Consider the following 17,176-nt stretch of genomic DNA (forward strand, 5'->3'; position numbering starts at 1 on the left):
GATTTCTTGCGGTTAGTGCTGTTATTATTGTGGTGGCCAGTAATAAACCCTACCAACTTGATGTTTTTTTGTGGATGATGATTTTTCTTCATCCAGTATGGTAATTACTACGTTGAGGAGACAGGCTGCTGATGGTCACCAATTTACTGTTCAGCCAAGTCTATTATTGTCTTAGCAAACAGCTTCAGCAGCTGCATTTACTGCGTATTGAGCACAGAAAACATTGTTGATTTACTCACATTATCAGCTTGGCCGTGTCTGCTTTGACTGAAGTTGTTTAATCTTTATCTCAGCTGTGTGACAGTGTTGTTACACCATGCTGGCACCATTTGTCTCTCTGTAGCAACATTTCATGCTTTGGAGTCCTAAATCTACTGAGACCTCCATGATGCTTTGATCTTATCCCTGTCTGTTCGTGCTGATGTGCGATTCTGACAGGATCTATTTAGTGGTGATTCACTGATAGTATCTATTGAGACCTGAAATAACACAGGGACTATTTGTGTGTTGTATGTGGAGTTGGCTTTCTTTCCTGAGATGAAAGTCTTGGCTGTCTTTCATCTCATTCTGCAGTCTCCCTGGTTGAACCGAGTCCTACGAAAAAAGTTTTGGATCTGATACCGGCTGAAAAACTTATTGCGTTTGTGTCGTATTTAAGTTAACAAGTGATCTTCGTAAGTTAACAAGTGATCTCTCTGACAGTGGTTGACATCATTCATCATTCATGAAGAACTGAGTACACACATCTTAGAAAGTTTGTATTCATAAACCATGAGATTCCTGAAAAAAAAGGGTTGATTTTTATATTAAGGTCAACTTTAAGGCACAAGCTGTACATAAATATTAATGTTACATTTTGAATTCTCATTTTAAAGTGTTTGTTCACCAAATTTAAAAGAAAATTTTTTTTTTTTTAGCTCTAGTATTATCTATCTTGCCAGGAGTGGTATTTATTTTAAGATTTTGAGATATACAGTAATAAAGAAGGATGTTATTGATAAGCAATGAAGATTAATGAAATGTATTTTGTAGTAGAGAACCTACGAATAGGTACTGATTATGCCATTATCGATTCTGCTTATCGGCCTGATTCTTTGTCAATTCCCTTATTGATTCCTGATCAATTTTCTGAGGAAAAAAGTAGTCTTTAAGCGTCAACACAACTGTTTTATTGTCTCTGAGTCTGGCCACAGTGTATAAAAGAGAAGCTATGACTCCTTCTTGTTACAAGTTTCCAGCAGCGTAGACACAGTTTGACATCATTGTTTGAGCTGTCATGCTGGCGTTGATAAAAGGAACTGATGAGCTCGGTGGCAAACGATTCCGAAGGATCAGACAATTTGAAACTGGTTCTCGATTTCCATCCCCAGGAGGACCAGAGGATAATTGGACCCGATCCAGAATCGAGCCAAACAGACAAATAGAGGCAGAGCATCAAAATTGGCAGCGGCGTGATGCGCCACCAATGACCAAGCAGCTGCAGTCAGAAAAAACATAGCAATACATGTCATTTGTCCTGTACCTGCACCCCCTGTCTGATGTCAACAAGGCCAGTTAGAGAAACCTGCAACCCACAGACCTTTGAACTGTTTTCATTGGATCCACCTTCTACTGAAGAAATGGTCGGTATGAAAGCTATTTACAGTGTGTACTGGGACACTGTTAAGCTGGATGCTGTTGAATTTTCACATCTTATTTTCACTCACCTCCATTGTATTGGGATGGAAGCAGGAATCAGAGACTTAAATCTCAAAACCAAGGCTGATAAAACCAAAACTCTCTGCATAAAGTGATACTGCTATAGAGGAATATATATATATGTATACATGTATTCTTTTATGCTATGGTCATATAAAACTAGTTGGTTAGCAGGTGCAGTTACAGTTTAACCACTGATCTAAATCATTGGCCAATGGAATTACAATATGAAATCTTAAATTGTTTTCTTTTAAACACATTGTTTGAAATTGTTTGTCTGTTTTGGTTTCTTTGTTTGTGCACCAAGTGCAAATAAATAATCCATTATTTAATCATTTTCCTCCTATCCTCCAAACAATTCATATTAGTAATTTCATATGATATAATTTCAGCATATGACCCTATAAACCTATGTCACCTTTATCCTTTTTTTCCATACAAATATAAATAATGATTATGTTTGACCAATGTATTTGTCAGAAACAATTTTTCAGTATGTCTTCATGTCTTTATATGATTTATTCTGCTGAAGTGTTGTCAAAGGCAAATTTCCATGATGGTGAACAGTAATATTGTATTATAAACTGCAGGTAACCATAGTAACAGTACTTTTGCTCCAGTTAACTGTAATATCTGAAGTAAAACTGGCCTAACCATGGTTTAAACTGACTACAAACTTTAAAAAGTAAAGGTTGAACACAGCTTCTGTATTTGCCTGTAGTAATTGACAAAGCCATATATCTAAGATGTCCTGATGTAGAAAATAATAGGCAATATAATAACGTAGGAAATAACTTCATATTCTTTGCCTCCTATTTCCATAAACAAGGGCACCCAGTTGTGTATTATTCCTTACATAATACATAGTCATATTCATTGTGAGCCTGCTAAAGAGATGCTTATATAATGTGGATAGAGTTGACAACAACTGACAGTTCTGACACTGTCCAAAGAAGTTAAGTCAGTCTTTCCTTCCAGCATTTGTTCCCAAATCTTTGTGTAAGCACGTGCAAGTATGCGTGTGTACGTGTGTGTGTGTGTGTGTGTGTGTGTGTGTGTGTGTGTGTGTGTGTGTGTGTGTGATGTATGTCACATGGTCTCCATAGTGTGTCTAGTGATGAGTGACTCAAACAGGAAGTCACACTCTCAGATGACTGTGGTAGACACAAACACACACACACAAACATAGAGTGGATTTTCTATCATCTTGGACCCCACATGGAGGATTACAAATATGTCTGAGCATGAGTGCACACATTCTGGACGCGCCACCTGTGACGGCTCAGTGTTGAGACGCAGCCACTATGGCAAACACACAACACACACACTCGTCAGATCCTCTGAGTCACTGACAGAGATGTCTTCACTCTTTTTCAGGAGACAGATGAAGGATGAAATAAGTGTGAAGTGTGTGTGTGTGTGTGTGTGTGTGTGTGTGTGTGTGTGTGTGTGTGTGTGTGTGTACCCAGTGGAAAACCTGACAGATGTTTCTGAGGGGCACTTGTTTTGACCTCTCCCCCTCATTGAACGATGTACTCTGAACATTCACACAAACAGGTCTGCTTTAACATACCCAAACACAAACGCACGTGCACACACACACACACACACGCACACACACACACACACACACACACACACACACACACACACACACGTATACAGGATGACAACAGTAAATAGAAACCAGCGATCAGGCTGAGAGGCTTCTGGCACACCTCAGTGCTCTGTTCACTTTCCTCATTGATTTTTGCAACAAAGGACAAGGTACAGTCCGGGATGTGTGTGTGTGGGTGTGTGTGTTTGTGTGTTTGTTTGTGGATACTAAACAATGGCGTCGGGGTAGAGTAGGTCAACATCAACATCGGTCTGTTGCCAGTTTTCATGGTCATGCTAATGTTGATAAGAACAGTCTTAACTGTTCAAATTGTATATTGTCATTTTTGAGTCACGTCACACAGATTGTCACCAGCAAACAACTCCCATGATCCCATGCTACTCTACAACAGCAGCAAACTACGTGTTTTGTTACTGTTTTGATGTAGGGCCCCCTACACTAGTCAATATTTCTATAGTAATGACTATAGAATTGACGATATATAGTCAAATGTCTACAGTGTGAGAATTGTCCCTTGACTCTGCTGTTCCCCTTAGCTCTACATTACAATAATTAAGCCAATTAAATTGCTCTTGGAATTTAAATGTTTAAAGGAGCAACAAGGAACCTTTTTGTTGATTCTGGCGGCACCTGTGGACAAAAACGGTATTGTTTTGCTTCTTTTCATTGATATCAAGAGGAATCAGGAATTACTAATAACAATATAAAAATAGCCAATCTTCTTGCTGGTGGTGTGTTTATATATAGGTCATATAGATGCATTAGTATTAAATTGAGGCAGTTTCATAACTTGGTTGAAAACTCCTTGTAGTATGTCTAAGTGATTTCTTATAAAAGCTTTTACATGGTTGTATATTTGTACTTTCTACACAAGTAGAAGCTCTACTCTGTGTGTGTTGTAGTGTGTAGTGAGTGAACATTAAAAAAGACCAATTTATTTTATTATTTCTTCACTTACAGAGAGATTGATTTGAGAGCACAGCTATGATTGCAGCACATTGATTTCCAGTCTAAAGTGAGCATTGGTTTTATCATTGGGCGGGGTCAGGTGTTTCAAAATATGCCAACTAGTCAGTGTTGCCTGCATAAAACAACACAGGGTCCGTCCATGCTGGGTCTGAGACCAAGGTCGCTCTGTCTCTGCCGCCTTGGGGCCAGGGACATTTTGTACGTCACCGTAGTCCTTCTCATCAGCACTGTGCTTGTTATATCATGCAGATACTATTTTTATAAGATAGAAACCAAGGCTTTTGCTCACTCTTGGATGACTCACAAGTAGTGGGCCCTTTACATTGCCTTGGGCTGCCATTGTGTTTGCATAACTCATTCTTTAAACGTGATCTCGGAGAATATGCAATGTTCTCGTGATCGAGGATTATGTTTATGAGTGTGTGCATTCGGTTTCTGTCTGTCATCTCCTCTTCTTTGTTGCTTATCAATACATGAGCTCTGTATAGTTTCAGTATCGTGTGTGTGTGTATGTGTGTGTGTGTGTGTGTCTTTTATGTGTGTGTACCTGTGTGTGGTAGAGAGAGTGTCCTGCTGCGTGACTCCTGACAGAGCCCCCCATCCTTCAGATGAATCCCTCCCCCGGCGTGTCCTGACCTTTGGCTGTGTTGGAGGAGCTGCTCATTGCTCACTCAAATCTGAGGCTGACTGGTTATGAGAAATAATAGGTGACAGTCACACGGTCTTATCTCTGGATTTCATTTACAGGAGTTACATAAGTTTTTAGCTACCGTTCCCACCGTGGGAGGCAGCAGTGACAGTTCTTGGAAAGTTTAGTTTGCTGGAATTGAACTTTGACACTGAAAGATTCACAAATGCTGGATAAACAGCCCCATCTGTGTGATTTCTCTTTACAAAGTGAGATGCAGAAGCTTACAATATTTATACTAATGGCCCAAAATGAATGAAAACTGATAATGTTGAAATGCTGTATAGCTTAAATGTCACAGCTCTTTCAAAAGTGCAGCGATTTGTAACTCTTGTGTAGGGTTTTCCTCTACTAGGAGCGATATGTGTAGCATCATTCTTTCCAGCTACCATGCATATAATCAGTCTGACAGGCATGAACGACCTGATATGGTAATAACCTAATTATTGACCAGTGAGAGGGTTCCAGTGGTTGTCTGGCTGCCAGTGATAAAACCAGTAAGAAAAGGTTGGCAGGGAGGAAGATGGGCAGTAAAAGAGACTGCAGTCTGACTCAGTCTCTGCCTGGAGGGTCCATGGTCATCACCCAGTGTGACCATGTGACAGTTAGACAAGCAGCCCATCATGTGACGATGGGGAAACTCTAAACTGTTTTCATTGTGTTGTATTACGCAAGATCAACACCGCTGGAAGACCTGCTGTCATCCTCATTGTCATCACTGTGAGTTCTTGCAGTAGAAGCATTAGTAATTCTGCAGATGAGATTGTAGAGGTGAGACAAAGCCTTTGAGAATGTTTGTGTTTGTCTTCTTGTGTCTTTGTTTTGCATAAACATGGATTCCAGTTTCATTTTGGGTGGATCCTTTAACTGGTTTGACAGCTTTTCCAGACAAACTTAAACCCGACTGTCAACAGAAAACATATTTTTAAGTTAAGTTAAGTTGTCCTTTATTGATCCCTTTAGGGAAATCCATTCCCTGCATTTAACCCATCCTAAGCACTAGTAGGGGCAGCCACAGGGGACCAACTCCACATCTGAGCCAGTGCCTTGGTCAAGGGCACTGACTGGGGAATTAACTTTAACATACAGGGTTTTTGATGGTAGGGGAAAGTGGAGCACCTGGAAGAAAACCCACGCAAACACGGGGAAACATGCAAACTCCACATAGAAAGGCCCTGCCCCAGCCCCAGCCAAGAATGGATCCCAGGACCTTCTTGCTGTGGGGCGACAGTGCTAACCACTGAGCCACAGTTTTATCTCAAACTGTACTGGATGTGTCTTATGAAACCGTAAGCATAAACCCTGGATACTAGATCTTGAATGTATGGGGAAAAAAAGCATAGATATGTGTATATTTCACTCATCATCCAATCCTTTTTTATGTGGATGGGTACAGTTGGATACTGCAACTCAGTCCTTTTTTGGTACCAACTGAAATGTGTCACCCAGTATCTACTAATGAACTGTCAAATACTGAAAGCTGGCATTGGATGCTTTATCAGATCCTTAAGATAGAGTAAAGTTAAGATAGATATATAGGTTTTTTATTGTCCTTAGCAGAAGAAAATGTTGCCACTGTCTGTATAAATGTGCCTCAAGAAACAAGCACATTTATACACACATTGCATTCACATAGTATTTAAACATGACGGTGTTTTGTTAAGCAATGCTATGGCTGAAAGGAAAAAACTCCTGCCATAGCGTGCCTGTTAAGATATTCTTTGTTTCGAGAGTTCCTGATTTAAATTTTACATAATCAGTTTACTAGTCTTTTGGGGCTGTTGAATTGTACGGGGAGGTTTTTCTAATATTTGTTCTACCCTCATTGATATTAATCACATCATTTTAAAAGTGGTTATGAGTTTATGGCCTAGCATTTGGTGTTGAAGTTGCACTAAAATTGCTACTGACCCTGATCTAATTCAATACGTTTAAGTGACGTTTATGAACCGTGGAATATAAAATAAAATGACATAATACTTCAGCTTGCATTGCTGGGTAATCATCTGTGATCCTCTGGCCCCTTCCAGCTGCACGTACAATGAACAGGAGAACAGATTAACTACGACAAGTGTGCAAGACCTCACACCACAATAAATCGATTGGTGGTGGGGTGGGGGGGACAAATATAGGTTGTCTTATTACTGGGTGCTTGAACATGCTGGCATGAGTTCACAACGGAAGGAAAAGAAGAGGGAGGTAGAGAGGATGTGTGGCGATTAATATGCCCATCTGCTCTCTGCTGACTCATATTCCTCAGTGTAACACTGTCGATACCTTCGCCTATTCTGTTGCTCTCTGATGACAGCTGTTCTTTCTGCATGTGTGGTTTTCCTCTTCTCTATGTCAGATTTATTTAATCAGACATTAATCTTCACTTGTGTCCAACTTTTTGTGCAGAGCTCCGTAAACCTACTTCTGCAGGAGATCTTCCATGTGCACAGAAAAAAAACAATGCCCTCTTTTTTTATTGCCTCACAGCAGCAGAGCGACCTGCCCCCATTTCTGAGGTGGTACGGAGTGTGTTCAAATATTTAGTTGAGTGCACCAGGCATATTATGTTGTAATGGATATATAATCTGTTTGTCTGCACCAAGGACAAAAGATCAACAACCAAAAAACATCTAACTTTACTTTAGTAACATAATATTCAGTGACAGACACTAACCCTAATTTGTCCCACTTACCTCCATCACCCTCATTCTCACACACACACACACACCCACACATACACATACACACACACACACACACACACACACACACACACACACACACACACACACACACACACACACAGCAGTGATGACGCTGTGGCAATGCTGCTGATGCGATTTGGCATTACTGGGGCATGATTCCTGCTGAATGCCCTAAAATTTTGCCTCCCCTGTGCCCCCATCCCCACCTTCTCGACAGCCCACTCAGCAATCACTCCAGCGACCCCCGCCCTCCCCCCCCCCATCTCCCAGATCTGTTGTCGAGTCTCACCCTCATGCAGTCACGCTAAGCATGTTTGGGTTGTGTGGACTTGTCGAAGAGTGTGAAGTCTAGATAGATGCTTTTTATATCAAACTATTCTTACAGTCTGCAAGCAGAGAATTTGGAGCTGTTAATAGGTGGCCCTCCATAGGGCTGGGTGAAAATATTACATTCTGGGTACAATATGATGGTATAATTTAATATTGTTACCAAAACTACACCTTTTTTTAGAACTATTAGCTTGAGAACTATAAAGATCTAGAAAGACCATTCATTCATATACAAAACAAGGCAGCACACAAGTCAAATGCATCAATGTTTTAACATTTTCTAAACACAAGCAGCCATACAAGAATCTTGCCTCAAGTGAGTGATTACTTACTAATCAGATTAAAAGAACTCCCATGAAGGAGACACCAAAATATCATGACTTCTAGCTCCTAGTATGGGTCAAGCTCCAACAACGTCCTACATCCAAAGCACATCTTGTCCACATACTTTTGGTCATATAGTCTATCATAATGTTGTCAATTAACCTGGAAAATTAAATTGAAAAACAATTTACAGATAAAATAACCAGATGAGAACGATTGTTTTTGGTTAATCAAGTGAATTAAATACCTGATCAATTTCAGCATTGCTCACAATCACAATACATAAACAGAGATATTACAGAGCTACATGTTTAACGAACAGTTGTGAACATGGCTTTTTATATTGAAACAGGAAAGGCCCTTCCTCAAACTGCTGACACTTGGAGCTTAGCCTAAGCCATAAAACATAACCCCAGACCAAAAGTACAGGAGTTTTGGCCATTACAAGAAAATAAACCATTCATGTAATACAATAATGTGTGTTGTGTATTTGCAGGTCTGTTGGGCAGCACCCGTTTCACCGGCTCTTCCCAGAACTACAGCACCCTGCTGCTGGAAGAGGAGGTCGGGCTGCTGTACGTGGGAGGCAGAGGAGCTCTCTACGCACTCAACACCTCTGACATATCCACACTTGGAAACCTCACAGTGAGTGTCAAGATGCTGCAAGCCAGAGAGCGCCACGTAATTGCCGCTGTTAGCAAAGAAACAGCGAATTTTCCCCCCTTTTTTTCCATTTCCAAAGTGTTAAAGGAGGACAAACTAATAATAGCCTTAAGCAGATTGAACAAATCCCTTTGTGTTCCTCCAATTTTATGGATATCGGATTAAATGCACCAGGCGTTTATTCAAGGGTTACTGAAGAGAGTCAGAACTCAGCGGCGCAGCCAGAAATTGAAGTGTGCTGTCCTTCTCTTTTCTCACTTCCTGTTTATCGTACAAAAACTTGTTTTCTTCTCTTTATCTCTCTCCCTTTTCTGTCTCTCTCTGTTTATCTATTTTCTATCCCTATTTATTGATCTAACTGAGTCATCCTTATTTCCCCCCCCCCATTGTTTTCAGATTGATTGGGATGCTTCCCCTGAACAGAAGAAGCAGTGTCTAAACAAAGGCAGAGACAATCAGGTACACGGCAGCAGCTCTACTATCTTTTTATTATTCAGCCACGGCTTTCTTCGTGAAAAACTTGTAAAGGTGTTTATTTGTTGAGTTATTATTAGAGAACATAAATGAAACACTTCCACTTTGTGATGTGCAGATTGCTTCTGACAGCAATAAAGTGGATAATCCTTTCAATTGCCTCTTAATCCACTTTTGCTGAAACGCTGAGAAACTAATGATTTAAAAAAAAGTCACACTGATTCATTCATTATTTGCATAAACATCCCCATAGATGGCATGCAACGGCTAGCCTATGTGTTTCTCTCTAGCTTTGCTTATTGTGGAGCCAGAAATAACCTGTTTTTCTCCGTTCTCTGCAGACAGAGTGTTACAATCACGTCCGCTTTCTGCAGCGATACAATGAGACTCACCTGTACGTCTGTGGAACAAATGCCTTCAGACCTCTTTGTGCTTATATAGTAAGAGCCTGTGTGATTTAATTGCAGTCCAATTATGACTAGACTAGATTCTAAATGAAATCATTAATTGAGTTTCTCTTTTCTCTCTGTAAGGATGCAGAGCGGTTCAGCTTCTCCTCAGGCTTTGAGGAGGGTAGAGACAGGTGTCCATATGACCCAGCAAAAGGATACACTGGCCTCCTCGTAGGTATGTGTCCCAAATTTGCTTTTAATATATTCCACATACAGTATGTTGGTACAGTCAAAGTCTGCAGGATTTCAGCTAAATGCTCAAAGTGTCTGTGAAGATTCTCAGTCATCCAGGTCATGGTTTGTCCAGAGGGGCAACTGGACTTCAACATCTTAGTTAAGTGTGTTAGCTTGCTATCATTTGTTAATTAGCACTAAAGACAAAAGTACAGCTGAGGCTGACGGCATATTAGGTCATAAAACACCAAAGTACTGGACAAACAAACATTTTGACCTGATGATGGCGCTAGTGGAAATGTCAGAGGATCACCAAACTTTACAGTTGAATGAATGTCTGAACCAGATTTCATCGCAGTCCATCCAAATAGTTGTTAAGCTCAGCAGTATGAGTTAGAAAAATCAAGTGTAAATCTTTCAAAGTTAACATCTTTTTAGTACGAAAATCCCTCCTATCCCTCGGACTAGTTTTGCAGAAATTAAAATCTTTTTTAAAAAACCTTTCATTTATTTTAGCACTAAATGTTGTTGTTCCCTTCCTAATATGATAATATATCTGTTTTATTTCTTATTTTACCCATTTATTTAATCTATCACGGTGTATTTTCTTCGAATTCATTCTCTGCTTTTAGTTGCCTGATTTTATTTAATTGTAGAATTCATCGAAGCACTTTGTAACTTTATTTTGAAAGGTGTTGTATAAATAAAGATAAACACCAACAGTAAATATGAATGTATTTTTGCAAGAAAGACTTTGTCTTCACTCCACAAATCTTTTATAATGTACCAACTCTTTCAGCGTCCATTTGTGAGTGTTGTATTGAGACTTTAAATCTGAATTAATTCATTATAATGCAATAGAATTGAAATAAAGACCCAGGAGAGACATTAAAAGCATACTTAAGCGTACTGTGATCTATAGGTTTAATTACCATTTACAAATATTATAATCACACTGGGTGATAGGTCATAGTTTGCCTGCCTAGTCTGCAGTACACCAACTGCTTTCATTTACATCTGATTGAACTCTGATGTCCAAATTCCTCTCTGTCTCCATCTATCATCCACTGACACACTCGTACGATCTGCCAATCAGACGGTGAGATGTTCACGGCCTCTCAGTATGAGTTTCGCAGCTCTCCAGATGTGCGCAGAAACTTCCCCTTCCCCACCCTCAGGACAGAGGAGGCCCCCACCCGCTGGCTTCTGGGTAAATACAACGCATGACAACACATGTCTAAGAAGAGGGGGTATCGAGTAACGGATAAATGTGTGCAAAAAGACTAGTCTCGTTTCACTTACAGTGAACTACTAAACAGACAAAACCTCATTGTCATTTTGAGTATTTCTATCTCATCAGATGTTGTGTTACTACAAAAAATGATTGACCTGGACAATGAAAATCACATCCAAAAATTCCACTGCACTGCAGCTCTAACTGGCTTAGCTGTGGCAATTCAATCATACTTAAAAGCTCCATCTTTAGTTTCCAAGGAGACACTTCCTTGCCTGCTAATAGGTCTGTGTTTGGACCTGTTTGTGTGTGTGTCTGTGTGTCATGTTTGTGTGTGTACAGAGGCAGATTTTGTGGGCTCTGTGCTGCTGAAGGAGAGCATCAACAGCTCTATCGGTGATGACGACAAGATTTACTTCTTCTTCACGGAGAGAAGCCAGGAGCAGATTGCCTACCCGAGCCAGACCAAGGTGTCCAGGGTTGCCCGAGTCTGCAAGGTCAGAGATTGAGCAACAAGCCCAAATACTATTAACCACAATCATATTAATGGTTTCACTGGGTTTAGAAAGTTTACAGATTTATAGTGGCTGTGAGGTCTGGGGAAATAATGGGTTGAAATGAGGGAGGAGAGAAGTTGCCAGGGTTTGAAGTGCAAAAACTGTGGGATTATTATATTATGCTTATGTCACCGATACAGAATGAAGTGTAAATGGATTTCTGTTCTCATTTTTTTTCACTCAGCTGCTGTTCTCTTACAGTAATTTCAGTGCTGAATGAATCTTGGTTTCTTCTCTGACGGCAGTTCTGTCTGTGCCACTGTTGCCAGGCAAACTACAAGTCCACCAACCTCCACCTCCAATGGCAAACCTTCTCCCTCCCTTTATTGCCATCTCGCCCTCTTCCACTCCTCCTCTTTTTCCCTCTCACCTCATTTCACTTGCGATCAGCGTCCCCGGTCTAGACAGCATGCCCAGCAACCATTCCTAGAGGTCTCTCCTCCTCTTTGTCTTCCTCCATGTCATTTCTTGTAGCCGTGCGTGATGGTGTAATTACCATCGCAGTATGGTGTCGTGCTGAAGTGCTGTTTCTATGGGATCAAAAAGTGTCTAAAAGACTGAATGATGTTCAGAAACACCCTGCAGTTGCATGTCATGTTTTGTGAGAATGTGAAAAGGATTTGCATCAATGTGTGACAGAAAAAAGAAATGAATGAGATAGCTACATATTGAATAGCCATTTAGGATCCGACTGTTAACATTCAATCACAGTGAGTCAAATTGTCCAAACCAATCAATGCAAACTCTGGGCGTGAAATGTCGCCGCAAATTAAACTGAACAAAGAGAAAGCAAAATGTTTTTCGAAAGATGTATTACTTGACTTCTTGTTGAGGTCTTCCTAGTGCTGGTCTTCACCACAGCCCCTTTAGAGACTTGGAATACATAACATTTCTGGCTTCTTCTTTCAGCTTTATGGAAAAAGCCACAATGCTTTTGTGATATTTGGCACGTGGTGCGCGAGAGGAAGTGGTGTCACTGCTGGAAAACAGTGCTGACTTGAAAAGTCAAGGAAGAAGACTGTTTTCTGTTCTCTCATAGGCTGCACAACAATGCACAAGTATTGAATGTCCCCCTTTCCTATTTGCTGACATGCAAGCATTTTATTGGATATTCATTTGTTTGTCCACACGGGTTGACATGAAAGTAGAAATATAGACCACTAGATTGATGAACAAGGGTTTTTATTATTCGTACTTCTTTTGCCACGGTCGCACCATGAGGGGAATCTTCATTTATGTGCTCATTCTTTGTGTTTTCTTGTTAATTTTTACAATGCTCAAAATATGGAAAATAAGACATTCGTTTAATTTCTCTCTGACAGCATTCACTGACTTGTGCCTTGATGAAAATGGTACAGAAATGTAAGATCGCCGTTGTGACTTTTACATAAAAGTGACTCGGGCACCTGATGAGACAACAAGATAAATTGCAATCACATTTATATAACGCGGTGTGTCTGAAAGAGGCTTATTTTTATTTCTCGCAGCTGTGAATTTTCCATTTTTGTTTAGATTTATGGTCTGTGTATTGAAATAGAGAAGTATACTTAATTTAGTCACTTTTTCAGTAGTGTTTAGACGCAGCTAATGTTTGTTCCTGTAACTTTAATGTCACACACAGGCTTAAACACTGATTTTCACATACAGTTTCCCGTTTTTAACATCGGCAAAAGTACATTAAGCTATTTGCATACTACAGATTTGCATACTGCAGTGAAATAATTCCTGAACATTTTATACTTCTTGGACTTTTTTAATCCCGTGTACTCGAACAGCTCATCTCCTCACGATTCTCTCTGCATCCAAAATAAGTAATTTCTGGAAATAAGGTCTGGACTGCTCTCTCTTCATCAGCGCTGTGGACTTGTCAGAGCAGTCGAGAGTGTAATAACTCTCTCTGAACTAGGCCACAGCAGCACATGCAGATGTCGAGCTGGTCCCCAGCTCAGCCCCATGGCAGCCAGACGCCACACTGGTTGTAGGCAGATCTGCAGATAGAGCGAAGGCCTTGGCAGTAGCCTCTGGCTTGAAACCACTGAAGACTTGCCATTTTTGAGCTGCCTAACTAGTTGTCCTGTTCTGTTTGTCACTTCCCAGCCAGACCGTATCTACCTCCTTTGCAATCATGACCTATTTTCACTGAGAAGCGTGTAAATTACATAGAAACAAAGTCTTTTCAGGAAGATAAAGAGCATAAATCAGCACCATTCTGACAATTTTGTAATATATCCAGCAAAGAAAGAAAGGCTATAGAATTTGTCCCTTTCTCTGCTGTATCTTTAGACTTTATGTCTGGCTTAAACAGCAACACACTTATATCCTGTCATCTTGGGTTCATTTCCCCACAGGCATATCTTTATGGTGCCACGCTTGGATTCATGACTCTTATTTTCTTAGATTTACGTCATGACAGCCCGATGACCCGCACAGTGCTTTTGATTGACATAGATTGTAATCTATCAGTGGATCCTTTTAGGTCTTTTCCATTTTAATAACCGGGAATCCATCTCTATAAAGAAATGCTTATGTTATTTTCTCAGTGGCATCCATCTTAACTCTCTGCCAACGACAACTCTCTAGAGCTTTTATTCTGTGGAAACAGTGGAGTCTGCGGTCTTTGTCTTCCTGTTATACCAAAAAATGTAGTTGTTGTTATTGATGGAAGTGTTCCTAATGCAGGCACTTTTGTTTTCGATACTTATGTGTTATGTCGATTTAAGCTACTTTGTCTTTTTGTGTGGGAGGCCGAGGCGGTGGGAGCATTTTGATAAACGACAGATGTCTGCGAAAAAACACATAAACGAAGAACGATGAAGCGCTTTAATTCCGACAAACAAAGAGAAAAAGAAGTCTTCATCTCTTTTTATTCTTTTTTTCCCCTCTCTCTTCTAAATGAGGTGTGCTAAATTACTCTTTTAGGGAGAGATTTCTTGCAGCCTCGCCTCCCAGTGCTACCGAAATGCAATTAGAGCAAATGTGCTAAAGTAGGCACTCAGAGGTAGAACACTAACATTCAGCTCCACTCACATAAGACTCCTCACTTCCTCCTCTACACTTTATATGTACAGTTATGTTTACATTATGATTTGATTTATTCTTAGTAGATTCATGTACATTGGATATATCTCCGTGTCACTGTTGTTACACTCACAGATGAGTGACCATTGATGTCTATATGAATATGAGAATGGTAGAGTGCCAGAATATATCAGATCAAGTGCCTTTAGTTAAGTATCCATCCATCTATTCATCCATCCATCCATCCATCCATTCATTCATCCATACATCCGCTTTCTCCTCTGTTTGCAGAATGACTGGGGTGGCCAGAGGACCCTGCAGAGGAAGTGGACCACCTTTCTCAAGGCCAGAATGGTGTGTTCAGTCCCAGAATATGAGCTGCACCTCAATATCCTGCGCAGTGTGTTTGTCCTGCAGGGTCGAGACGCTCAAAGCAGCATTTTCTACGGTGTCTTCGGCCTGGAATGGTAAGAGACAACATCAAATTCAGATTTTATTATGCCGTTTTTACCCTTTAAGTGGCTTTATTCCATACTGTCTGACAGTATCAATTATATGGTCTCTATCGTCTGTACTGTGCAGCATTTTATACACATTTCCCTCAAACTACAGCCTGGTAAATTTGGTATGTTTGCAAACTTTGGGATCTCCCTTTGAATTTGAAATACATTTCTGTGGGTCTGAATACCTCACTGGCAATTCAGGGAGGTAATCCCATTGAGATTTAGGTCTTTTTCTCATGAGAGAGCAGCAGCAGGAACATATACAGACAGTAGATGTATTTGAATACATTTCAGTCATGTATTACAATCAGTGCACACACACCATTTAAAAATAGTCACAAACATGTTGATGCAGTACATCATTTAAAGTTTGAACAATCATTCAATGGGATAAGATGTTAGAATACATCCATAGTCAAACACAGACATGATGGCTGTTCATGAAGTGGTTTTACTTTTTTTCAAAAGAGCAATTTATGTTTCATCTATGTATTGTAAAAGGAATATTTTTGATCAACCATTCTCAGATGACACTTTCCCCCCATTTTTTCTGACATTTCATAGACGAAACAAGTAATCGTAAAAAATAAAATAATGAACGCATTAATTGATAAGGAGAAAAATCATAAGTTCGAACCCTTGGTGAGTTGCTATCAAAACAGAACCAGCCAAGCTGCAGTCAGAGCTGACAGTGTCAGAGGACGATGGTTGCCAGTGGAATCCACTGGCAGCGATGTGACTGTGTGTTTATGCTGATATGCAGAGTCATGCTGCATAAAACTGTCCCAAGGGTGTTTAGATTCTGATGGAGAGGATATCATTGCAACGGGACAGTAACACAATCTACTCTTGCTTTTTCCTTTTTTTTTTGTACTCCTACAGTGCACTTCCGTTTGTGGATATTCAATCTCTGTCTGCTCATTCACTGCAGCAGCTGTCCTCTCTCTGTGTGTTTCTTTTCTTTCTGTCTAGTCTTGTCTTTTTACGTGCTGGTTTTCTTTAAAAGAAAGAAAAAAAAAAAGCTACACCTGTGTGAGTAGTAGTCGTCACCATGCGTTAGGCTCAAGCGTGCAAGAATGAGTAAGCCCCAGAGCTATGCTGCTCACCAGTTGTGAAGAAAGATTCTGGTTTCACATCAATCTCATTTTTCTCACTTGAATGCTTTTGAAGACTGAGGTGGGCACACAATGGACTTAAGAATGTGACGCAGACATATTCCCCCCATTACTAATCTCACCTTTAGGGCTTAAGATTAAGGGTTACCTGGTTCCCAGCTCATGCTGTCGTTATGTTCTTGGACAAATCTTTTCTTTCACAGGAACTCTACCAAAACCACAAATGGGGCTGCTTTATTTATGACTCACAGGGAGTGGGTATTTCAGCACTCTGAGTGCGGTGTTAAATAAATCTGCAAAACAAATATTTCCTTCAGGAGTGGATAATAAAGAGTTGAGATAAAGATTGAAAATCACACACCTGTCAGTGACACCACTCCCACAGGTCCGTTCAAGACAAACTGATAAGAGCCAAGAGGGAAATTTCAGCATAAGAAACTAAACTTTACCACCGTAACGCCCCCAGTTTTCAGACAATAAAGGAGAGCTCTCAGCAGCCTTGTTACCTTTTTGTCTGTCGTTTGCCGCTCAATATCTGTGATGTGTTTGAAATGTGATCTGGGTGGCAGTTGCTCCCCAGATAATAACCTCTCAGTGTTTATCCAACATTGAATCATTAATCCTGAGTGTGTCCTCTGGATGTGTCTTGGGTTGTGGGGG

General features: G+C 40.3%; 1 protein-coding gene across 2 annotated transcripts in view; it reads left to right on the forward strand.

The window, feature by feature from the left end:
- The window catches only part of sema4gb (sema domain, immunoglobulin domain (Ig), transmembrane domain (TM) and short cytoplasmic domain, (semaphorin) 4Gb), a 38,787-nt gene that overhangs the window by 10,181 nt on the left and 11,430 nt on the right, over nucleotides 1–17,176 (forward strand). For both annotated transcript variants that reach the window (XM_051417591.1, XM_051417592.1), the window contains exons 3-9: nucleotides 8,823–8,971; nucleotides 9,386–9,448; nucleotides 9,805–9,903; nucleotides 9,997–10,090; nucleotides 11,186–11,299; nucleotides 11,666–11,820; nucleotides 15,190–15,365. In XM_051417591.1, the coding sequence (XP_051273551.1) occupies nucleotides 8,823–8,971; nucleotides 9,386–9,448; nucleotides 9,805–9,903; nucleotides 9,997–10,090; nucleotides 11,186–11,299; nucleotides 11,666–11,820; nucleotides 15,190–15,365 (850 nt within the window). The remainder of the gene's footprint in view (nucleotides 1–8,822; nucleotides 8,972–9,385; nucleotides 9,449–9,804; nucleotides 9,904–9,996; nucleotides 10,091–11,185; nucleotides 11,300–11,665; nucleotides 11,821–15,189; nucleotides 15,366–17,176) is intronic.

Source organism: Dicentrarchus labrax, unplaced genomic scaffold (genome assembly GCF_905237075.1).
Source record: "Dicentrarchus labrax unplaced genomic scaffold, dlabrax2021, whole genome shotgun sequence".
NCBI lineage: Eukaryota > Metazoa > Chordata > Actinopteri > Moronidae > Dicentrarchus > Dicentrarchus labrax.